The sequence below is a fragment of the Malurus melanocephalus genome, unplaced genomic scaffold (assembly GCF_030028575.1).
Source record: "Malurus melanocephalus ecotype Western Australia unplaced genomic scaffold, MMel_1.1 scaffold_48, whole genome shotgun sequence".
NCBI lineage: Eukaryota > Metazoa > Chordata > Aves > Passeriformes > Maluridae > Malurus > Malurus melanocephalus.
Genome location: NW_026623280.1, coordinates 2164396 through 2190369, shown reverse-complemented (window position 1 = coordinate 2190369; position 25974 = coordinate 2164396). Strand labels below are relative to the sequence as shown.

At 37.8% G+C, this 25974-nt stretch overlaps 1 protein-coding gene across 2 annotated transcripts in view; it reads left to right on the top strand.

Annotated features, from left to right (window-relative positions):
- USH2A (usherin) overlaps nt 1–25974 on the top strand; it is a 367630-nt gene that overhangs the window by 132632 nt on the left and 209024 nt on the right. Inside the window, exons 22-30 of one of the 2 annotated variants that reach the window (XM_057365136.1) lie at nt 530–656; nt 1021–1122; nt 2281–2286; nt 2416–2589; nt 3119–3249; nt 9114–9387; nt 12342–12545; nt 12669–12749; nt 15121–15306. In XM_057365136.1, coding sequence (XP_057221119.1) covers nt 530–656; nt 1021–1122; nt 2281–2286; nt 2416–2589; nt 3119–3249; nt 9114–9387; nt 12342–12545; nt 12669–12749; nt 15121–15306 — 1285 coding nt within the window. Of the gene's footprint in view, nt 1–529; nt 657–1020; nt 1123–2280; nt 2287–2400; nt 2590–3118; nt 3250–9113; nt 9388–12341; nt 12546–12668; nt 12750–15120; nt 15307–25974 lie in introns of both variants that reach the window. The other variant, XM_057365137.1, reaches the window with a different exon arrangement.

Genomic DNA, 25974 nt, shown 5'->3' with positions numbered 1-25974 from the left:
TGATACTGGGTTAACATGGACAGAACATGCATCTGTTGTGCTACAAATGCATCCCTTTTTTGGGTCCCTTCATTTGACTGGTGCTGTAATTAACAATACTGGTATGCAGCTTCTCTCCGTGGATGGTACATCGAATCACAGCCATCAAACTTCACAGCCACAGCAATGAAGTAGTTAAATAGAGACATAATTTATAAAATGAGTAAAAACTAAAAAATCTGAGTGTCATGACCCTCAGTAATTTGTGCCTCATCCTTGTCTTTATCGGGGGAACTACACGGGGTTTTCTATTTTTAATAGACACTGAACGGGATCCTTGATCCTTCATTTATTATTTGAGAAGGTTAATTTAGTGGGAAATAAGTCCTAAACATCATTCAGAATCCAACATCATCCAGAAGAAGTTAAACACAGGACTTTTGTCTGTATTTTTAGATGTTATATGCTGTAAATTCTTACAAAATAGGACGGTATAATTCTAAATGTTACCTTCAAAGTATTCTAAATCAGATTCTTCTATTAATAAAAGGGATCTGCAGTAGCAGTCACTCCAACTAATGACGATGGAAAAGTGTATAATGATAACAGTTGGCACCAAATAATTGCTACAAGAATTCAAGCTCTGGGAAACATCACAGTGGATGAGCAGTACACAGGTAATCAATTCATTTAAATAAGCTTGGTATTACTAAGGGTATTGCTCAGCTACTTTTTCACTACCTGTGTTCACCCATACTGAAAAAAAACGCACTTAATTTTCTGACTGTTTTGTCACTACTGTTCATCTGAGGGATCTGTCCACTGTGAACCTTGGATAATTTCACACTAAGTGTATTTTTGCACTTGTGAATCTATAATTGTGTTAATCTCCTGTTGTAAAATAGAGCTGTAGATWTTTCCTGGATATGTATTAGGATATTGTGTCACGTTAGCCTCTTATATAAAATATCAATATTTTGTTATTGAGTTGAAAATCCGTTGAAAGCATTGAAAATGAGAATAATGAACAATATTGTTCAGGTTCTTCCTTAGCAACTAGTGGCAGTACCATTATTGGAGAGAACACGGGAGTTTTTGTTGGAGGACTTCCACAGGGTTATACTATTGTAAGAAAAGATGTAGGTAAGTATGATAAATAAATCTGTACAGTTTTTCAAATTTTGTATTTTGGAATAGACTGAAATGTCTGTGTAGCTGATTTCATCAGCATTTAAGAAGCTTATGAGGCCTATGTACATTTTCATGAATTTTATGCACAGAACTGGTGTGTGAAACATGGGCATGTTTTACATACAGAATCCCAAATTCTTTTCCAAAATACCCGTTTTTTGTTAGCTTAAGATGGTTATGCATCCCACTTTGATGCAGGGGTACAACATGCTGGCCTTTTTTGGTGTGTGTTTGTATCCTTCAGTGGTTGTTGCATTGATTTTAGAGATATATGGATATACCTGTATTTTACAGATACAGAATTTGTGTGGAGCTGGGTCATATCTGGCTTCCTGAAGATCAATAAACAGAAGTTTTCATATATAAAATTAGTRTATATGCCAAGTGTATAAACTGCCATCAGATGACAGAGGTGACTGTCTACAAAACCAGTAYACAATCAGCTGTTCTCAGTGAATTAATACCCAGAATTTTGGTGTTTTTMATATTCATTGAAAGCCAAATTGCTTATTGAGTTTGTGTTTCCACCTCTGACGTAATATCTAGTTGATGACTTGATGTGGAGTACACTGGAGTTCAACTCCCTCTTTCCTTCTTTATTTCACTGCACTAAAACCAGAAGTATGTGCACATGTTCTTCTAAAACACTGGTTCACAGAAGTAATACAGGAAACCTCTCTCAAAAACCTCGGCTACRTATTCAAAATGAGACTGACTAAGAATACCATTTAAGAGAAGGGCACCTATAAAACCTGCTTTAAATTTTTGCCCCAGTAAAAAAAGAAGGGTGAGCAGCCATATATCACTGTTTTTGTTTTTTTGTTTTATACAAACAAGGAAAGAAAAACTTCCTGGTGAACCTTCTAAACATCTATTTCTCTGCCTCAGCTTTTGCACCACTATTCTTCCTATTCAGCACATGCGTTTCTTTCTTCAGAATCATTGGTGTGTTTAAAKAAAACTTTTCTTGGATCTTCATAGAGTAGATTTATGCTGTTGATTTTAAAGTACCTGTTTGTAAATTTTCCAGCTATATAGCAGYAGGTGCTGTCTTTAGTGATTAGATCCACTCAGAAATCTTGATTTAGCTTGGAGACTGGTTTTATGAAGAGGTTGGTGGATGGTTTTCTGTGCCCACCTGGACGTATATGATAGGGACAGCATGTATAAAACATAYAMATTAATTCCTGTGTTTAGTTACAGGTAATTGACTACTCTCTCTTTTTGCAGGGGTGAAGATGATAGTCCAGAAAGGGTTTGTGGGGTGTCTCAGTGACATGTTTTTGAAAAAAGTGCATACTCCCTATGAAAACTGGGAACCTTTGAACTGGCAGAACGCTGAAGAACAAAACAATGTCTATCATATTTGGGAAGGATGCCCCATTGGACTCTCACAAGGAGCACATTTTCTTGGCAGAGGTAGTTTGCTGGACTRTTGCTCTATCCAAATATGTTCTTGAGATATAAGAGGTGATTGTGTCAAAAGCGTTGCAGGGATCTGCTTCTCAAGGCAACTTTAGCTGTATGGGATTATTTTTGATGGTTTAAAATTGTGTTTCTTGGTTGACAGAAGCTTGCTGCATGAAAGAGGAATTGCAGGTAGTGCTGCTGTAATTATATGCAAATTTGATGTGTGTGTGAAAGGTGAATGTTCGCTGCTGTAGAGTGAGAAAAGATGCCTATAAGGCACCAAAAAAAAAAAAAAAAAAAAAAAAAAAAAAAAAAAAAAAGGCCAGGTAAAAAATTCAGCATATTGCACCGGTTTGGTTTCTTACTGTATGTTATTGGTAACTGTCCTCAAAGCTGAGTGATAAAGTTGTAAACTGTAACCTTAAAGCCTGTGTTCTTTATGTCAGAGTAGAAAGTGGCACTTAGATTTATTACTTTTGTTTTCTTGAACCTATTTATTTATTTGATTAACCTATGTATGCATTCACCTTCTCTCAAGGGTTCCTGGAATTGGATTCAGGTGTTTTCAGTGGTGGACTGGAATTTGAGATCTCATTCAAATTCAGAACAGATCAACTGAATGGATTGCTTTTGTTTGTTTACAATACAGATGGCCCAGATTATCTTGCAGTAAGTTCAAAAATACAATTAACTATATTCAGACATGACTGTGAGTTTTTTCCACAAAAGCSAAACTAGCACTGACAGAATTTTCAAACTATAAGTTATTTTCATGTTAAAMTATTTTAAAAATGCTTTGCACTGCACATTATAATGGAGCAAAAATACTTGATCAGGTRTTCAATGTTAAGTTGCTGGTGTTATTTATGTCAAAAATAAGAAATAAATCCATATATGAAAAGCAGAATTGTCTTTACACTTCTAGATTAGAAGTGATCAGAAAAGAGAATAAAAGACATGTATTAAAAGCTTTCACTTCATTTCTAGGAAAGCATAGAGTTACCCATTTTCCCAGTTCTCACAGTGGAGCAAAATCCATTAAATTGTAAATCAAAAAGATCTTGRTGGAAATTGTCCAGTCTCCTCATAAACCTTTCTCTTTAAGGTATATATTTTTTTCATTTTGATTTGAAAAAGATTGACAGAAATTAGTGGTCCACCTTAGTTCCATCTCATCTCTGTCACCATTTTCCCAATGCCATAGAGGAAGCTGCACAAATTAGGCAAATTTGTGATGTAGTGCCTATGAACTTCCTTTTTGGTGTCCGTTTAAGACTGGTTATGCTCAGAACTATTTGCACTTCTGTTGTTTCCAAAATTTTGTGTAAGTTTTAATGTGCTTGGTTTAGTTCTCAAAATCCTTTTTTTAGCTACATAACTCTGGATTTTCATACTTTTCTTTCCCAAGGATTTATAATGTATTTAGAGTGTGATCACCATTGCTTAGTGGGTCAAATAGAGTTGGTACTTGCACCAACTAGTAGATATTACAAAGCATTACATGGAAAAAATACATTTTTTCGATTGGTCCAGGAAGCAATAATTTATTTTTAGAGATTTTTGAGAGCACTGTAATTCTTTATGACCCAATCTGCTCTTTTTGCACTTTTATTGAATTTAATTAATTTATTTATTTCTTATTATGCAGCTGTTTTGCTAATGGCTGTCATGTCACAACCTGTTTTATTGTATGGCATTATGTCTAATGGGCCTTCTCTTTTAAACTTCTGACCTAAACCATATAAATATATTTTTCTCCTTTTCAGGTCAATTATAACTTAGTCCATATTTACTTTTTATACTACTGGCTTTTCCAGCAGATTTTTTTCCTGGGTTTTGAATTCTGCTAAACCTGATTGCTTCTTCTTTTCAAAGCAGCCTTGGTTAAAAAATTACCATGATTTCCAATAGCAAGGCTTGCTAATTACARTTATTACTTTAATTTTGCTCTCAAGTAATGACCAAGATAATGAGCTAATAGCATAAGATGTTGCATGAATGCTACTGTCCCATCCTAAAAAAAACAACTTGTATATGTGTAATTCACAGCACAAGGCACAGTATTCACAGGGTTCTTCTGGAGGTTCTGGCAATAGGTGATCCTTGTTCCCTCTGCCTTGCTCTGTGTAAGACCACCAGAAATATGAGAAAATAGATTTTGACTATAAAGGAAGAAAGGGGACTTACTAAATTGAAAATGGAGTTAAAAGCAGGAACTAGTTAAAATAATTTCCTTTTCTTCTCAAACTTACAGATCTTTTGGCAGTTTTGTATTTATAGTATTTTTASCTCTAAAAATTGGGATTGGATAATTTTCTTAGCATTTGTCTTAAGTTATTTAAATTTCTTTTATCTCGCTCCAGTCCTGACTTCCACATCTCCATAGCCTTAGYATGAGGAATTCTAGAGGGGATGAGTATGTGCATGTTTTTCCAAGCCTCTCAGCTCTGTGTTTTGCACATACATAATGATGACAGAAGGCTTTTCTGTACACTTGAGCTCACGAGAAGAGGTTAATAGAAAGTGAAAATGAGGGGTGTAGCTTGTTGTGCATGAGCTACGATGTCTTTGTTAGGAGCTTTGGTCAGGAGACACTTGCACAGCAAAACAGATTATGAGCTGTAGCRCTTATCCTGAGTGCCAGGTATTCCCTGACCCTTCCCTTTGCATAGGTCACAGCTCTCTTATTCGCTTTATAGTTGGGAATGGCTGTGGCTGCACGCGCGGCTGGGCTGCTACCAAACAGCAAAGACTTTTTCTCAACTCCTGCCCAAGAACAAAATGATGTCCTGGAAAGGTGCTGTGCATAAAGGTCATTTCTTCCWTGACTTCCATGCCCTGAGAATTAACTCAAGCCAGCGAGGTCAATCTGATTATCTTTGGATCCAGGCATAATAATTACGAGCAAACTGTGACCGGCTATGCTAGGATGAATCACCAGCTCTCACGCTGGTGTGTGTTTCCTCATGACTTTATGTGATGAGAAGATTTTGTGACTGCTGATAAAATTTGCATTACTGATTTCAATGCTGACCTCTTCAACAGCAGTAACAGCCTAAGCACTCAGGCTTCTATGCAATACTGGTAACTGGCTCCTGAGATATTTTAGCTGATTTGCTTCTGCAAARCTGCAAGGAAGGAAAAAGTCCTGCAAGAACTTTTTCCACAGAAATGCCCTTTTCAATAGCTGCATGAGGAAAAAAAAAAGCAAGCACGCAAGATGAAAGTGTTACCTTTGGTAGAGCTAAGGAGGGATGTGAAATTAGCATTTTGAGAACCCAAATTGGAAAATCTAGCAAAAAAGATGACTGGTACTCACATGAGACTAGTGAGGGTGATATTCCTGTTCATTACCAGTGATTTGTCTCTGTTAGGTGTCAGGAAGAGATTCTCATTTCCWTTCCATTGGAGTGACTGAGTCTGCAGAGACTCAGACTCTGTTGAGAGGTTTGTGTTTGGGCCTCTGCTCTCTGGCTGGCAGGTCTGAASTGGGCTGGATTGTGAACTGGAATGACTGGCTGAACATGAACAGAAGCACTGTCTACTTTTTCTTTCAAAGGGTCCAAGGACAAGTTTTTTGAAGTCCATTGCATGTCTTTTCTGTGATTGAGAAATATCAACAAGGCTTTGCAATTCAATAATCGCTCTTCTAGTTGTACATTGGTTGAGACTGCTTTGTATGGCAGGTTTAGCAAAATGTCATTCAGCCTCTAATGCAGCCCCTATCCTATCTGTTTTGTTTCTCAGATCTGTGTCTGGRTATTCCTTTTATCTCCAAAATCATGTGTTTATAAGCAGATTGAGTGAGTCAGGGACTGGCTCCTGCAGAGAAGTGCAATACAGAATCACAAAATAATTTCAGWTGAAGGGACCTTTTGGAGTAATTTATTCTGAATCTCTCCTAAAAGCAGGGCCAACTTATGTTTGATAAGATTGCTCCAGGCATTTTTTTTTGTGTTGTGCATCTCTCTACAGATGGACAGTCCCCAGCTTTCCAGATTCTACAGCCTGTTCCAATCTTTGACCATCCTCATTATAGGAAAAAAAGTAAAAAAAACSCAAAGAAACCAGCCCAGATCTCTTACTGTTTCTCATTACAACTTGTCTTTTGCCTCTCATCCTTTCACAATGAGCCTCTGAGAARAGTCCAGGCCTGTCTTGTCTATATCCTYRCATAAGGCAGTGGAACAGTTAAATKCTCTTCCTRCTTGCCCTTAAKTCTGAACAAACCCYRTTCTTTCRGYTTGAACTTGTACACAAGGTACTCCAGCCACAGACTGGGCTGGTGCCTGTCCACTGGATTCACTTTGGTGTGCCACAAAGTCCACAACTGGATACAGCAGCCCAGATGTGGTCTTACATGTGATGACTAGAGGGGAAGAACGATCTCCTTGGAACCCCTGCCCACCTTATTTCTAACCTAGCCCAGCACTTGTTCTTGCTCATCACTTTGGGGGTACCTTGGTGGCCCGTGTTCAGCTTGTAGTCTGTCTTGACTCAGTACTTTCCTTCAAAGCTGATTTATATGTCTGGGATGCCACTGGCAGCTCCCTTTGCTGTCAACTGCTAACTTGCTGGAAGTATACCCCATCCTATTGCCCAGGTCTTTAATAACATTTTTAATCAGGATTGGTTCCTGTATCAATCTCAGAGAGATACCACAACCTGCTAATGGGACTGTGGAAGCTCTTCTTGGCCCTCTTATCTTCCAGATTCAGGCTAAGCTTTGGGTTTCTTAATTCCAACCTTACATGCTCAGGTGTATCCAAATGAGAAAAGCACAGAATGATGAAAATTTTTAGCCCCCATTCGGAAAAGCAGGCTTGCTTTTAAGGATTAAACTGGAACTTGCTTAGGTTGATAGCTGTGATACAAAGATCTGGTTCTATTGAGAGGTGACTACTGAGATATCTGGCAGAATAATATGATCTTCATGCATTTTGGTTTGAAGTAATAATATATTTTCCAAGGACATATTAAAAATCATAATGATGAATTTTTTTTTAAGTTGTCCCAGAATTCTGTGTAAAGCAAACAATTTATCTGTTTTTCTGAACCTATCCTCAGTACCTGTGCTCAGATCTATGCAGGACTTTGCTTTATTTTTTTTTTATTTTTTATTTTTACCCTGCAGAACAGTTGAAACTGAACAGTGGTCCACTATCTTTAGCTGCACTCAGGTACTCTAAATGTCAGTCCAGGTCAACACAAAAAGCACAAGCATCATTCACTGCCTGTTTTAAAACTATGCCAAGATGAGTAAATTGGAGGAGGCTTGTGCTGAGTAGTGACCCTGTGTCAGACACCGTGCCCTCTGTGGCTCCCAGGTCTGGCAGGTTTGCTGGCATGCTGCTGTACGAATGCCTCTGGAATGCTTTCCTCACACCAGCACAGTGTGCTCCATATTAATTCCTACTGGTGAAGAAAAGCAGTGGCTTGTCCAGTGGACTGCTTTTTCAAGCTGTACTCATCAGCGTTGATGCCATAATCAGCCCTTCACCTGTGTTATARAGTCCTTAGCTATACATGGGTGTGAACTCATGGAAATAGAAAAGTTGTGGTCTCAAAGAAACAAATAAAGAAAATCCCTCTGTCTCATGGGCAAGAAGTCAATGTGCACTGAGAAGAGGATCTGCATTGGCACTTCAAGCACAGAGTTCTTTCATCAGTTGGGGTTCCCGTTAAGGAAATATGATCCAATTACAAACACTGTAATATAAATATTATCAGTAAACTAAATATGTCAGTTTGTCAATAACAGTGATAAGAATTGATATTAAATCTGMAGCTTTTATTTCATTTAATAAGGTMTYGGCATAGAAACAGTAATGCTTTTCTGTGAATATATTTGTATKTTCCAGCCACCAGTTCATCCCCTAAGTGTTTAGTGCTTTATAGGTGCCAATTGACAGTCTCAGCCCACTTGTGTTCGAGTCAGTTAGGATAGACTCTTGCTGTAAAGCATTTGGAAACTTCTGCGGTGAAAAATTTAAGCAAAATGTATTTCTATTAGACAATTGGCACATTAATCTCAAAAAGCACATACAAAMCCAATTATTTTCTTACAAGATTTAGAAGAATAAGGATGAAATGTGTGAATGTAAGAATCAATGTATGCTGGAAAAATTTGAAATTGAGTTCACCAGCCAATTAAAAAGACCTTAATCGGGTCTGACATTTCATTTCCTTATTATCTTGTTACATTCTTCTAAAAATGAATTGATAGATAAAGTACTGTTTTCTCATTCTCAARAAAAGCAAAACAGTCCTGGTTCATTGTCTTTTCTTTTTAGTTACATTAGTGCCAAATTCTGTTGTCAAAAAAATCAAAATATATTTTCCTGCATTCTGAATTAACTCACATRCTGTATTTAGCACATTTTGTGTAAACAGTATTATCCTGAAGTTAAAAAATTCCTTGTTCATTGATCTTATTCATAACTCCCTTGATTATGTCCTTTAAAATAACTTTCTGTCATTGTTGTGTATTTGATGTCTCTTTCAATTTTTTTTTTCTGTTTTAAAATTTATAGATTGAGCTGAAAAGTGGACTATTAAATGTGTTTTTAAGAACTGGCATGGTCCTTATGCAAGTGGACCTCTGGCTGGGACTGTCTTACTGTGATGGAAAGTGGAATGAAGTCACCGTGAGCAAGGAGGGCTCTGTGATTTTAGCAACTATGAATGGACTGAGAGAGCAGGCGCTCGAGCCCCGTGTTCAGCAGCTGAAAGTAAACTCGCCTGTCTACGTAGGAGGGATCCCACCTGAGGTTCAGAACGTTTATAGAGAGCTGGGGTTAGAACAAGGTAAGATGACACCAAGAACATACGTTTTCAAAAACTGATGTCATGCACAAGATGGACATTCTGCTGCTGATAGTCTAAATTCATGCCAATGTAACATATATTTTTCCTCCCACCCACTGTGGGGTTATCCCTACCCATCTTGCTTTGCTTAGATCTGATCCTTTTGTAATGCTAKAAAAGTTCTTCCAGTGATACCTGTGGCAATCTGACTGATAAGAGAGGATCTGGAGTGTAGGAAATGGTAAAATGAGATGCTGGTCTCTGATCTGATGATCTCAGATCTTCATCAGAGAATGCCCGTTCAGATAAACTTTACTTGATCAACTTGTGTCCCTCTTAGATCTGGAATACGAAACTAGTAGAAGACAGTAAACATAGCTTAAGTCACTGTAATGAATCTGGATACTGTCAAARGAAGGACAGCTGAGAGTTTATTCATCTGTTTTAGGCAGTACTGATTATGGTCTAAAAAACTGAGTATAAAACCCTGGAATTTGGGTTCTGGCTACAATTGCCATGATGTTTTCCTCATCATCAGAAGGAGGGAAGACAATCATATTTTTAGCCATCACTGTGACCCTCCTGTTCTGTAACAAATTTGTAGGYAGAAAAGAGAAGCATTAATTGCAGCGTGATACTAATGGCCTCCACAGAAGGATCTACTGTACCAAACCTAGTAAAAAATATCTACTAAACTGGCTCTGTTTGGGTGTTTTCTTTCATTACTTGTGAAACTATTCATTAGTCATGGTGTATTTTTCAGCTTCTGTGGACAAAGATGTATCAGTCAGTAAGAGATTAGTGGGGAATCCAGTAAGGGGCTTAGAATACTTGAGCTCCCACTTAATGTGCACGTTCCAGTAAGCTCTGCAGAGCTCTGTTGGAGCCTTGTGATTTCACAGCTATAGAATAGTTCAAGAATAGTGTTTTGAGTATTCTTCCAGCTGTAGGTATCACATATAATGTAATCTTCCTTCAGGTTCTGCGTGCCATAATATTTATGGCCCGGAAGAGCTGGCCAGTCATACCCTGTCAGTGTTGCCTTGTAGCAGATGGTGTAGCCTTGTGAGTGGATGAATTTGCAGCTCCTGTGAGGAGATCTGTGAACAAAGAATCTAGGRCAAAATTACATCTAAAGTGAATGTCTGAAGTGTGTATCAAGGCACATCAATAAATACTATTTTCCTACCAAACCTCCTCAGCATGCCACAAAATAAGATGGTGGCTGTGAATTTATATTTAGAGTGTCTGAAGAYAAAAACATTCTTACATGCTCCTAAATGTAGGTTTAGGTAAGCAAGATTAGATTACCTAAATTACCTAGATTAGCTTAAAACATACTTTTATTTAGGACTTCAATGATGTAGTGGTAACCAGAATATAGAGGTCTTCCCATTTAATAAATATTTAGAAAATCTRTGGCTGCTTGCCAGTTAATTATTTAATAAAGGAACATTGTTTGGCTCACAACAAATAAGGCATAAATATTATTCTCCTGCCACCTCACCTCCRTCTAAGTTCCAACTTTGTTGTAAAAAATCTCAGCTGGAGTCTCTGGGTCTTTGCATGTCCCATCACATGCCCTCCTGAGAGGTTCAAAAGTAAGGTACTGGCAGGAATGTTTATGAGAATTTTTACTGTCTTTACTTACTCTGCAGCTGCTTGAGAATAGACAGAAATGCTTGGCTGATGTCAGTGAGAAATCTTCAAATAGTGATAAATGTAGCTAAAAAATTTTAAAAAATAATATATTAAAATAGCTTGTATGGTATGCATCTCACTACAAATCAGACTTCATTTTATCTTATGATTAGGATGCCTGGGCAGACTGAGACTAATTCTTTCGTCTGCCACAGACTAAGAAACTGAACTGGTTGCTATGGAGTAGCAAGTAGAGTTTATATTAGGATGTATTCATTTCAAGGAGCAGTTTGGCTAAATTCCCTGTGTTGTGGAGAAAGAAAGGGGGATGATTAAAAATGRGCATCCACCTTCAGTACCCCTTTGTATGTGAACTATGTGTGCACATTCTGTTCTCAGTTCAGATGGCTAAGGACAAATAGTACTCTGATCTGTCACCTTGCAGTAATAAAAGTAATAAAAGTATGTAAGATATAATAAGATATAAATACTTTAGCTTTCACAAAGGTAAAGAACAGCACTGATCTGTGAGAGGCAGATTTTTAATTGACAAAATTAATTCTTAAATGAATTAAGGTCTTCAGTTTGGTTACTGTTTACTTTAGTTTTGTGTTAAGCACCAATAGCTACTCAGATTTGAGACCTATTTTATATCAATTTTTAGTAATTCTAAAAAAATTTAACAATTGCATCCTGCATTTTGTAGTKGTGTTGTAACTGCAGGTAACTGATTTAACACATTTGTAATTTTGATAGGAATGTCACACACACACATACAAAGKAATATATGGGTATACAGATATAAATATAAAATGAAACTTATTAAATTTTTTTAACATAAACAAGTAGTTTGGGGTTATGTTTCTAGAGTATGTTTATAAACAGCATATGAGTTATGTCCCTGTTGGACAAAACTGGTATGCCTCTATCTCATCTCCTGAAGTTAATTGTATTTTAATCTAGATACTCTTTCAGTTTGAGGAAGTACATATGTTAACAAAATAGTAGCAAGCAGCAGAAAGCTATTTTAAAAGTCAGAGAATCACTTCATGGTAATAATTTCAAAGTGAGAAGTGACAAAAGAGAAAACAGCTATTTCTTTGTGGGCTGGRATTGCTAACAGTGAAAGTGTAGATCAGTAAGGCAGGAATTCACCAGCTTAGTRTCTTGAAAGTGCAGACAGAATGTCRTGTTGGAAGTCAMCATATTCACATTACAATCTTTAATGTTGAAAATAGTGAATTGAAAGGAACAGAAGTGTTTCTTAATGACTGAAGCTCTTTATGTGGTACTAATCCCTTACTGTTTGCTAGGTTTCGGTGGTTGCATGAAGGATGTTAAATTTACACGAGGTGCTGTCGTTAACTTGGCATCTGTGTCCAGCAGTGCTGTCAGAGTCAATCTGGACGGATGCCTATCAACTGACAGTGCTGTTAACTGCAGGGGAAATGACTCCATCCTTGTGTACCGAGGAAAAGAGCAGAGTGTTTATGAGAGTGCTCTACAACCATTTACAGGTAGCGCATTKGTTCCTTAAATAAAATACATCATTTTCGTTTCATTCTTTACTATTGTGTTACTGTGTTCAGGATTTTGTTTTAATCTTTTACCTCCTCTGTCCTTCTCAATGTCCTTTGAAGAATACCTTTATAGGGTGRTTGCCTTAAACGAAGGAGGATCAATATCTAGTGCATGGACCCACGGTCGAACAAGACAACCAGGTAAATATAATTTTAAGGTTTATTCGTTCTTATTTTTCGTAAGCTAGGTTGAAGGTTGAAGGTGTCCAAGAACTATCTGAACACAGTCCTGTGCCCTGTGCTCTAGGATGACCCTGCTTGAGCAGGGAGGTTGGGCCAGATGACCCAGTGTGGTCTCTTCTAATCTGACCCATTCTGTGATTCTGTGGAGATAGTCCAATCACAGCAATTTTGATTAATGCACCTTACACAGGGTTTCTGAGGGGGCAAAACTGCTTCATGCTTCAAACAGGTACCAAATTACAGTCATCACCTGTGAAGTGTTCAGGCAAGTATTTTCTTCTCATAATTCAAGCTATTTTCCAGATATATATTAGATTATGTAATTGAGGATGTTAAAGGATTGAACTGTGTTAACTGAGTAAGAGCAGCCATCTGGTTGTGTTCATATGTGCACATCTAACCTCACATTACATGAGTAGGCTGGAGAAAGTAAATCTGTATTTTCCTGCATATAATTTAGTGCTACAAAATCATTTGTAGGGAAGGGTAATACTGGGATAGCAGGAAAAGAGGCCATGTATTTGCTAGAGATKAGGTGGTCTTGTGGAAGTAATTTTTTCAAATACTTGCACATGGGTGTGCTACTCAGTGCTGCTGAATGAGGCTTCTTTTTACAAATAATCCATAGATTGTGTGTGAAAATGTGGCAATATTTACTAGAAGTAGCACGTGGCTTGTGGAGAAGGTTCAGAGTAGGAATGTAAGGCATTAAAAATATTTTTTTTTCCATATCTTATGAAGAAAATTGAAAAATACTCTTCCTCTTCTGGTCAGTGCTTTTGCAAACTTTATCAAGCCAGTAAGTTTTTGAAGGTTTGCAGTTCTGTGTATTTTATTTAACCAACTTTCCCTCTTCTTGAAATTTAAGCCCAAAAGTCCTGAGCATTTTTTTTTATATAAGTCCAATGTATCACCTTAAAAAATCATGAGATTCATGCATAAATATTGGATTAGCAAATGCATTCTTACACAACCTATACTTTGWGTGCCACCCAGAAGGGACAAAATATATGCATATTTTCATATCACCTGTCTGACAACAGTAAGGTTTTCCACAAATTTATGTTTGCAAGCTGACCACAGCACYGAACGATCCATGTTCCCTGGGGTTGGACAATAATTGCACTATTTAATTATTTTTGAGTTGGTTTTGTTATATCCCTTATGAGTAGACCATCTGCTGTACAGTACCTTACCTCACCCTGTGATACACTTCATAACTAATGAAATCAATATATTCCTGTAGTAATAGAAGCTTTTTCAGTGTCACATTCTTTACAGAAGAATCACGACTCCTAGGTATTTTTCCACTTTCCATGCTGGTCCCCTTCTTAGAGAAAAACAAGGCTGCATTCTCATTTAATGAAACAAAAGAGTAAAATTTAAAAAAATAGGTAATTTGATGGTAAAAAAAGTGAATGATCATCAGCAGGGCTAGGGAGTCCACATGYATCTACAGCAAACTCATCATCCATCATCCTGCCATAGTGTTCCTTGGGTCTTTCCTCTGCATCCCTTGTGCAGTCATCTGTGATGAAGCTGTTACTGACCAGATCTTTACTTGGCATAGTAATATCCAAGAAATAGTTAAAGGTTATAGGAAATGTGATTATTTATTTTTATTAACAACTCTTTGTGTATGTGACCTTGGTTTTCCAGTTCTTTAAAACATTTAAATTTTCCTTTTGCTTTTTTGTTGGTTTTTTTTTTTTTTTTTTTTTTTTTTTTTCCTTTTGTAAAATGGTATGAACAGAAGTAAAGGATTTTGCAAAAAAGCCTTAATCTATGCTTTGCCTCAAGAAAGGTGCATGGCATTGTGGAAATAGGAAAAAAATGGAGGAGCTTTAATTTTTTTCAGGACTTTTGCAAAAGAGATGGCAAATATTTTAGAAATGTTACATAGTTGTGGCATTCTGTGGCTTAGATACCCAACTGATAAATATCAAACTCTTCTCTGTTACGATACTGCTTTACTTCATTCAGTTGTATTTTTATAATACCTGAGCTTGTTAGCTACATACAGTCCACCTCCTCTCTTTGTGAGTGATGCCTAAATATGTTTGATACATTAAATGTTTTTGGAAAATTGCAACAAGACAAGAAGGAATGTTATGTAGATGGAGTTTTGATGGTTTTGAAATATAGCTTAAACTGAATAGCTCAAGATGTGCAGTCATATTAAATCAATGCTGAAAAGTTACAACTCTAATAAATTGTATTTATGCTAATGGTTGAGTCTGATTTACTGCAGCCATTAAAAGTGAAGAATAGGGGCAATAGTCTCCTTAGAACTGCCATTTTCTCTATTTTCTATTTTATCCTTCTACAGTTCCACAAAATGTGCCAACTCCCTCAAGAGTTCACAGTATAAATGGTTACAGCATTGAGGTCACCTGGGACAAACCAGTTGGGGTCATAGGTGTAATTGAGAAGTACATTTTGAAAGCATATGAAGTGGATGGTCCCAGTGTACCCATCACCAGCACTGAGCTTGCTGACGCTGGTATGCTCACAGGTAAATGTTGTTAAATGCCATTTTTTAGGCATATCTAATAATGCAGGATGCTTATCCCTCCTTTTGTTGATGTATAAAATGCTACTTGTCTTGTTTTGTGTATACACGGCATAGATAATGTTTGGAAGGGTAATTATTTGTGTCAGCATCCTCATAGTGATGTACTGATTTCAAAGAACAATAGAAATTAAGGTACAGCACAAATACTAAAAAGCAATTCCCGAACTATTTATGATCTGGAGGAGAAATGCTTTTTTTTTTGCTTGTTTTTGTTTAGTATATGTGATTTTTTTTTGTCCTCCTTCCCTATTGTTCCACCCACTTCAGCTAAATTAGCTCTGAATGGGGKGTCCCATATACTACTTGACCTGATGTATGAAAGCACTTGATAGACTTGCCTAATTTTGATCATATAAAACTAACTGATTTCAGTGGAAGTGAGCATGCATTTKTGTTAATCAGATGCTGTGTTGATGCCACTGGCATGTGGAGACAGGTTATTACRGAATGAAGGAATTTGGGGCTTTGGGTTTATGGGATTTCATAATGCTTCTTTGAGTCTAGGTCTTTTTACCCATAGGAGGGAGATTTTTTTTTAGAGAGAAATGCTGTACTCTCTGCTACATAGAGAACATTTTGGGACATTCCTTCCCATCAGGGTAACGTGGATCTGACTTTCTGCTCTTTATGAACAAAGTGCCTTTTTTGGCTACTACAAAGTTCATTACAGACAAGAATCTGGATTATGTTATGTCATGACTAAATGGGGTGATAGCGCAGACCAATAGATTCATTTTTATGATCTCTTAACATCAATTCTATAATTCATAACAATTAAAAAAGTGATAATGATGCAATGCTCTTAGCTGGAGCTTCAGTTTGGTTCAGATTTGGGCTGTACAACAGTCTTGAAAAGTGTGTTAACCCTCAGGTGTGTTATATTTGCTTTCCTGAAGCCCCAGGTGAAAGCTTTTACTTAAGTATATATGTTTTTGTTTTGTTTTGTTTCTCTGCCATAACCTATGTATACATTTTCAAGAGAAAAATTGCGTGCACTTTATTTTCTCTGCTTTAAAATATCTTAACTATTTGTGGGTAATGAACTTACATTCTGAAACTGCAGGGGCTTTCTATCCTTACTGCGATTTCTTTAATGGCCTTGTTGATTTCAACATTCTTTGTCTATTCTATGAGGCAATRCAGATTGTATTGGTAGAAATTAAAGACCATAGTAGAAACACATGTATTAGGTATCACATGTATTACTCATAGCTGGTGGTCAGAATGAAAATGTTGTTTAACTTGGCTGGCATTGTGTCATGGTTGCCTGTCAGGGTTATGAAAATGTTTGTACCAGGCTGGATGGGTAAGGGGTTCTCTGCCTGCAGCTTACAGAAGGTAGAAGAAAACAACGTACATTTAGATTAAAGGGAGAGGMTAAATTATTCCTGGTTCTTTAATTTATTACAGCAGATAAAATAATGGAGTCATTGAGGTTGAAAGAGACCTTTAATGTCATCAAGATACACCATGAACCCAACACCACCACCGCAACCCCTAAACCACATCAACCAGCACCAGATCCAGACAGCTCTTGAACACCTCCAGGGATGGTGACTCCAGCACCTCCCTGGGCAGCCTATTCCAATGCCTTACTACTCAAACAGTGAAACTTTTTTCTAATACTTAGTCTGACTTTCTCCTGTCTCAGTAAGTCCTTTCCTTTTGGTSTCTCACTGTAGGCAAGGAAGARGAGACYGACCTCCACCTCACTACARCCTTCTGTCAGGGAGTTGTAAAGAGCTGTTGAATAATGCAAAATAAAATCATGGGACTGTAGAATACAATGTTGGAACAGAACTCAAGGATCATCTGATCCAACCTTTCTTGGCAAAAGCATGGTCTAGACAAGATGGTCCAGCACCCTTTCCAGCTGAGTCTTAAAAGTGTCCAGTCGGGGAATCCATCCCTTCTCAGGAACATTATTCCAGTGGCTGATTGTTCTCATTTGAAACTTCTTGACTAGTGTTAAATTGGATTCTCCCCAGGAGTAACTTGTACCCATTACCCCTTGTCTTTTCCATGTGACTCCTTGTGAAAACGGAATCTGTACCTTCCCTGTGAGCGCTCTTTAGATACTTCAGTATGGTGAAAAGGTCTCCCCTGATCCTTCTTTTCTCAAGGCTGACAAGCCAATTTTCTCAATCTTTCCTCATGWGACAGGCTACCCAGTCCTTTGATCATCTTTGKGGCYCTTYTCTGGACTGTCWCCAGCCTGTCCACATCWTTTTTGCRCAGTGGGAACCAAAACTGAACATGGTACTCCAGATGTGGCCTGGCAAGCACTGAGTAGGGTGGAATAAAGACTTCTTTGTCCCTGCTGGAGATGTYCTTGTTGATGCAACCCAGCATCTTTTTGGCTTTGTTTGCCACAGGAGCACCCTGTCCGCTCAYATGACCCAAAGAACCTAAGGGTGGCTGTATTCAAATACTGAACTCTCTGGCTGTGTCAGATAATGACCCTGAGATGAGCTCAAGCTCAAGCTTGAAGCATGTGCTAGTAACACCAACGTTATGGGATCAAGCCCCATCCAGGCCATCGAGAGCTGGACCCGATGATCCTTGTGGATCCCTCCCAACTCAGAGTATTCTGTGATTCTGTAGATGCTCAGGAAGAAAATGTAAGAAATGTGCTAAGCATACGAGTCTTCCTGTTAGTACAAATTCAGTTGGTTGGTTGTGGGATTCTTCAGCTAAAAGCTGCAGCTGGACCATCATGCTTAATGGTCTATGGTACAGTTGTCTTTGCTTTTTAATACATTTATTCTTTCTGTTTCTGTAACTGCTGTGGGAGTAATTGCTCCAGTCCAGTTCTGTGTRTGTAAGGAGTGCTTCCTCTTGTTATTTATAACTGCTACCCAATAGTTTAGTTATGCATCTTCCAATTCTGGCTTTGTATGAAATATATAATTCATGTCTTCATGGTGAGGTCAGAGCTGAGATAAGTRTAAATTAAATTGCTATTCTTGAAGTCATTTTGCCTTAGTCTATGGATTTTAGTGAAGCCTACACAGGTGGGCAAGTTAGCASATATTGAGAGCTAGTTACCCACAATATGAGACTCACAGGAAAATATGTATCTTGCCCTGAAGAATCATCTTTCATAGTTAATCAAAAATTAACATAAACACAGAACCCCACAGAAGATGCTGTCTTTGCTTACTTTTAAGTTTGTTGAGAATGAAATTTTTTACTTGTTTTCCCCCTAATTGCAGGGACATTTCTTTAGAAACTCTTTTGTTGAACTCCATGAGAAAATACTATAGTAACCCAAACAGCCAGGCTTGCTAATGCAACAGCAGAAAGGCACCACAGCTCTGAGTGGGGTCACTGATGAAGAAACTATGGTGTTTTTCCACACTCCTTCAAATTTTCATTCCCTGTCAAGTTCCTAGACACTGCTTAATCTGTTGCTTGCAAATGTATCTGAGTGCCCTGACAACCTTMTTTGTCTTATTTCTTTTTCCTTGGAGCCTTTTAGGCCCATCTGTTGTGTTTTGGTTTATACTTATACTGTAATTTTTTTTTTAATAGTTGCAGTTGGGTCCTGAGTCATAACTGGAGCACAGTAACAAAAAGTTAAGAGCATTACCCATTTCTCTGAAGACTGTACTGTGAGTCAGATTCTGAACCTCTTGTACCCTTGTCAAGAAGAAGAAAAGCTGAGCTAAATATTAACAGTAAAATAGGTCTTTAAATGACCATAATCCCACAGTCTCAAATGCCTATTTCTGACTCCTCAGAAACCAAAATCCTTCAAAATCTGACCCTTGTAATCTTCCAAAATGTCAAACTGTTTTTTCACTTTCATCCAAGAAAGGAATATTCATCAGATTTAAATCCTTAAAATGAGGTTCTGACTGTTGAACCAGGAGTTTATTGGATAAGGTGATATATTTCAACATAGCGTTCAGTATCTGTATTCTGGRATGAGAGTATTAAGTTAGAATATAAATTTTTGGGATTCAGAAAGTACCATGTTTGCCCATCTTGCCTTCAGAGAAGCATGTAATGACATTGATACACTTTGGATGCAGCTGGTCACACTCACAGAGTAATAAAAGATGTACAGAGTCATCACACGAAAGAATTTTTTTTCCTAAAGGCTGGGTTGCTTTCCTCAGCATTCCAGTGTGTTCCACATGCTGACATCAAAATTTGGAATAGAAATTAGAATCAGTATTTAAACAAATRAAAGAAGCTTTAGAACACACTGTTTCAGTGTGGTTTGTGATCAGCTTTTGCTTCTGCTTTCCTTTGGATTCCAGAATATCACAGGATCATTTGGGTTGGAMGGATTATCTGGTCCATTTGAATGGAGCAGGTTTCCCAGAACCATGTCCAGTCGAGTTTTAAACATCTCCACATACGGAGATAGTTCTCTRTGAGAAGCCTATTCCATGTTTGTCCACCCTTACAGTAACAAGTGATTTCCTGTGTTCAGTTGGAGTTCCATTTTCTCCCCAGGAAAGTGGTCACAACACCAAACCRGAGTTCAGCAAGTGCTTATGCTCTAAGACACGTGATGTGATTTTTGGGGTTGACCTGTGCAAAGGCAGGAGTTGGACTCAATGATCACAGAATCATTTAGGCTGGAAAATACCTCTGAGATCATGGTGACCCATGATCCTTGGTGAGTCCCTTCCAGCTCAGGATATTCTCATGATGGTGTGATCCACGTATTTCAGTTTGTGTCCATTCACTCTTCTTCTATCACTGGGCACTTCTCAGAATAATCTGGCTGCTGCTTTGTTCCCTCCCATTATTTATACATTTTGATAGATCACCCTGAACCTTGTCTTTCCTGAGATGAGCAGTCCCAGCATTCTCAGCCTCTCTCATAGGAGACATGCTCCAGTCCTTTCATCACATTAGTGGCCCTTTTGTGTCATTCACACTTCCCCCATCATCAAAGTCATTAATGAAGATATTTAACAGTATCAGCGCCTGGTATACACCCCAGCTGTCTCTAACTGGTTTTTGTGCCATTGACCACAATCCTCTGATGCTTCTCTTATCAAGCACATGCTAAATCGCCCATTTTATAATTCAGATTTGTCTCACTGTAGAGTCAGGAGATTGACAAGCCTATAAATGATGGGCTCTAATGATACCTACAAATAATAATGAAATAAAATATGCTACAAAAGAATTTACACACAATTGGTATTTATTCCTCTTACAGATTTCTCTTTAAAGTTTTGTTTGATTTTCAGTTCATCCCACCTCTATCATTGCTGCAATATCTGARGGCTGATGTTGTGGCTGCACACGTGGTAATGATAAAATTGTGGTCGACAGCTGCCATTCCCTCCTTCCCTTGACACGTGTTTGCAATTACTTTTCACCTTTTAGTCTTTTATGCTCGGCAGATGAACATCTCAGGAAAAGTTAATTTAATGATTTAATATGGTTAATCAAAGTGCCTGAGCTGTGCTGTGGTTTTGAAAGCTGTCTAGGTAGAGAGTCTCTCAGAAGAGGAGATGGGGCCACCTGCCAGTGACAGATCAGCCAGGGCTGGACACGGGGAACGTATAGTTGGGGAAAGTGTGCTGCTAGGCTGGCAAATGCCCATGTTCTGGGAAATGCTGTCAGCTGAGAGATTGTCCCTCTCAGAGAGACCTCTGCCAGGCTCCAGCCCAAGCAGCTTGGGGCTTTGGGACCGGCCTCTGCACCCTGACAGCTACCTATAATGGGGTTCAGGGTTACGGTCTGAGTTGGCTTTTAGAAAATGCTTTTTCTCAGGCTTACTGCATCTTTGTGGAACCTGTAAGCAATTTATCACCAGTGGGGAGTTTACTGCATCAAACCATTGGTGAATGGCTTGGGCAATACTTTCATACACTTGTAATTACTTGAAATCTCTTGGTTTGCACAAGTATTTTACACTCAAAACATSTCTATACTGCAGTTGATGAGATTTTTAAAGTTTATAGAAAAGGATTGCAAAGCAACTAACACAAATGTATATAGGACCAGAGCACTAGGAGGACTTCCAAATCTCTGCTCCAAACAGAGACAAATTCATGAAGTTCTAGAACTTCTTACATAGATAAGAAGAGCCATAACTAACACTGAACAGGTTTGGTGTATTTCRCTGGTATTTGTTTACAGCTAATGCTTAAAGTAATAGAAGCTATAACTTTGTATTGGAAATATTGTATTGGTTTTGGTTTCGAGAGCTACTTCATCAGGTGCTTGAACCATATTAAATGCAAGTTTATTTCTCATTATCATCATTTTGTAGAAGTAACCTTGGTGGTTAGAGTGGTCAGAAGTACAGGTAGATGCCTGCAGATGTGTGTATATTTCCCAGAAGAATGACAGTATTGCTTGCCAGTGCAGTGTCACAGTGAGWGAGATCTGGAAGGCTCTACACATCCTTCCTGCACAAAGGGGTGCGTGCACTGAGATCCCTGTAATGATAAGGGCTGTGATGCTCYCTGTTGGCCTCTTCTGTCCCTGTGGGTGTCGTGAGGAGATTTGGTCTCTGTCTCTCTCACATCCATCTGCAGGCACATCCCCCTATTTGGGTGAAGCTGAGGGAACAGACCCCCAGATCCTTGTTTGTCTGGGGCAGCTTCTGCAATATGGGGCAGCTGATAGCCCTGTCTACACCCATTATCTTTCTGTGATTTGTCAGGTGGTGCTTGAGCTCCTCAGGACTCTAAGTCAGGGTGGCAGAATGTAGGTTCTCATCTCCTTTCATTTAGCTGTCTTTTGCAGACTAGTGGCATATTTTTTAATATATGAATTTTAAAGCATAAATTATATTAATATTCTACGGTATTAAGATTCAAACTTGATTGAGTTTAGACCTAAATGATTCTTGTTTACAGTCCAATGCTGTTGTATAAATTTATTCATACAAAATGTAAATTGTCTGATTAAATAAACCTGAACATTTTATCAAAATTACATCAACTCTTAGATACATATCAATACTTTTGTTAATAAAAATAAGTTAATTTCTTAATGTTTTTCAGGCTAGAAAGGAATATTATGTTTTTATAAACATTAAAAAAAATCTGCAAAAATGAAGCAGTATTTCTTTGTTTCTCTGCAAACTTTTAAAGGTAATCATACTTCAGAGAATAAGCAATGATGAAGTTGTTTGGAATGATCGAGGSTAACACAGTGGTACATATTACAAAACCAACATTCTCTGTGGTTAATTAACTCTTGGTGCAAAATTACAGTGTTGGTTTAAGGTTTTCTGCAAATTGAAGAAGCAAGAGAATTGCCTTGTGCTATGGGGAATGTAACCGGTTTCCTTGAACCACTGCAACCCGAATTGCATCTTCAAAGCCTGTGGAACTTGTATATGGCTTTTTATGAAATATTTCTGTTTTGGGAAAAAAGGATCTTTCAAGACACCTAAATGCAGTAGCTAAAGTTAAACTTTTGTTTGTTCTTACAAACCAAAGAGTTGGAACAAGAGTGCCCTCATGTTGGGTAATTCTTCATTTTATGACTCATACTATACTCTGTTAGAAGATGCTTTAAAAATGCAGATGTRTGCGACAGATTGATGTGCACAGGCTTTCAGTTCAGAAATGTATATGGGGAAGACACATGTACTTAAACAGTTTTTGCTACAATCTGTCAAAAACAAAGTCAGTTGAGGACTTCCTTTTCTGATCAGTGGACTGTGATYAAGTGTACTGTGGCAATGATGCATCTCGACACACAAGTGACTTTGGTAGACAGATGCTGTATGACCTCAGGCATTCAAGTTAGCTAAATAGTCTAGGTTTGGGGAGGGGAGATTTGGTAATTTTTGTTTTTAAAGCTTAAACAAGAATTAAGGTAAATGTAAAGGTCGAGTGTTGTTTCAATTGCAATAGCAATTGCAATTGCAAAATAGGTCCTCATGAAATAGCATGTTAGGGAGGAAACAATGAAAAAATCCAGCAAAGAAGAGTTCCTTTGGCAAAAAAATACACTCAGCTCATGAAACAAATGGAATTTGTGTGGTAAGCTCTGTTCAGAGCCTTAGCATTCAGCAGCAGAGTTTTCTGCTGCATATGGTAAGTAATGCATGGTTATTACTAAAATGAGCTAAATTTGCTTGTAAAAAAAWTTAAAAGGTTAAATTAGCCTTGCAAAATGGTCCTCTTCCACCATCTTAGCTGAGTACAGTTTTTATGGAAGTGAGGAGMAGAATTTTAGTATTTGTGTTACTGTAAAATTAAGTAGCTTTTTTTTGGGTGAGTTGTGCATGTAGGTGAATGGTTTGGTTTTTATGGAAGGCTCCATCAGTAAATATATTTTAAAAACCTCACCTCAGTTTATATTTGTATAACCAATTCATTCTGCAGAGTAAAAGRCCCTTAAGTTGCCATAAGCAAGTCTGTCTTTTCATCTCTGAAGACCTGGTGGAGTCTTGAAACAATGTCATGAAACAGTAGGATGACAGATTGCAACAGTGAAGCATCTGCTTTCATAAAACTCTTTTAAGTGGATGAGAAAATTGTTATAATACTGTAATTGCCTTTGAATCTATTTTTCAGGTTTTGTGAACRGAATATTAGCCCTCTTACCATAGTAGTAAACAATTCTTTTTTGTTGTTGAGAAGTAYTAGTTTTCCACTCAGAATCTGCCAGAATACTGGGAAATATGGCTATGTTGCCTCAAAGTATGAGGACTCCCTTTGAGAAATACTGAACAAGAGAAATGCCTGCTTTATRGAGAAGTGAAGGGAAAAAAGCTGGATATGTAACCTTCTTATATATGGTATGCATTAGACTGATGAATGGAGTGGATATAAAGATACAACTAATTCTGACCAGTCCACACACCCATTTTACCATAAATTCACTGTTGGCCCCTTTGCTATTGCTCATGTCCATGTTGTTATCCCTTATCTGCTAGAATGAACCCAGCGTTTTCTCTCTTGCACAACTCTAAACCTCGACTTTCAATATTGCAAATAATTAAAGACCATTTAAATAAAAGTATAGAGAATTAAATACTAGTTTTGCATATRAAGTGGGCTTAATGTTCTAGGTGTGATTCCAGATCACTCTTTTAGACTGTTAACTTTACATTCATATTTAACAAATGACATTATTCAGTTTCATGGGGTCACTGTGTCAAAATGTCTGTGTTAGAACTTTAATTTATTTCCAAAGGTTCTTTGGGCAGATAGGAGTGGTGTGTTAAAATGATTTAGCATCTCCACTTCCCCATGTGGATTTTAAGGCTTTGAACAAAGTCTGTGATGTAAATTTTGATTCAAGATGGATTCAGCTTCTCTGTAGTGGCAGACTGAATGCTTGGGACTCATATGCCAAATGTGGGAGGCTGACCCTCTTCTTAAATATTGATAATGTCTCTAATCTTATCTCCTGATCAAAATGATAATTTATCCACCTCTCTCCTGTTAGTATTAATAGAATGCATGCAAGTGTGTCCAAATTTTGCTTTGTTAGCATCCCATCTTGGAAAGYCTGATGGACTCTTATCAGATCAGCAATTATTGGGTATAGAAAAGAGATACCAGTCTGAGAGTGTGATAATTGAGGCGTTAGGGAAAGTTTTTTTTAAAGCTGTCAGCCAACWTCACTGGATCATAGGCTGTTTTTTATGACAAAATTTGTTTTGCTGTTCTTTAAATTAATTCACGTGTATCAGTGATGATCTTTGCTATGGGACTGCTGACTTTGTATTTCAACATAGTCAGGTGCTGAGTGTTAATTTCACTGAGTGAGTGAAAGTGCAGAGGAAATGAGTGGGTAATGAGAGCAGAGCAGCCAGTTCTTTAATTGAATTAAAAGCYGGGTGACACCAATGCAGACACCTGTCCAATTACAGACAGGCCAAGGTGTTTACCATTGCTGTACAAGCGATTTGAAGATGACAGAAATCTTTCCGCCCACAGATTAACATAATGAAGGAGAACAGATTACAGTGGATGCTGGCCAAACAGATAGGATGGCAGCTGAGAAAAAAGTAGTTTGCTGAAGTATGTAAATAAAATCTGTGCACTTTCTAGTGCCTACCTATGCACATCTGTTTTTTTGTTGAAAGAAAATAGTGTAAGAGTACACGTGAAGGAAAASCATTAATTAGGAAATGAACAAATTATTTTTTTATGTTGCTGCCTTTGCTGAATGAATTTTTTAACATAAACCTCCTGTAGCAAAAGGGTTTATTTGTTTGCTTTTCATGCAAATTCTCTCAGCCTTTCACAARCCCACCTATGCAATGTGAAGTCTGTTGTGCTACAGGTGCCTCATATAAAACCTTATATATAAAATCCACCTCTACTTTCTACCTCTTGGCATCTTTTTGGATGTGTCTGATATTCTGCAGCTCTCAGTGCYTGAAGCCATTGGTAAACCTACAGAATGTCTTCCACGAGGAAATGCAAGGAGCATTAATTCACTGCTTCATAAGAACAAAATGCTGCCAGTGCTAAATGTACAAATCAAAYTAAATTGCTTCCTAAAGCACAGCAGAGTGAATAAAGAGATGGAATATATACTRTGCCATGCTCCTCTTGACCAGGAACTTGCAAATGTCACAGTTAGAGGATTTGGTTTCTGCTTGTGTTCATTAGTGGGAGATAATTCCCAAAGCACCTTTTGTAGTTTCCTGTGTTT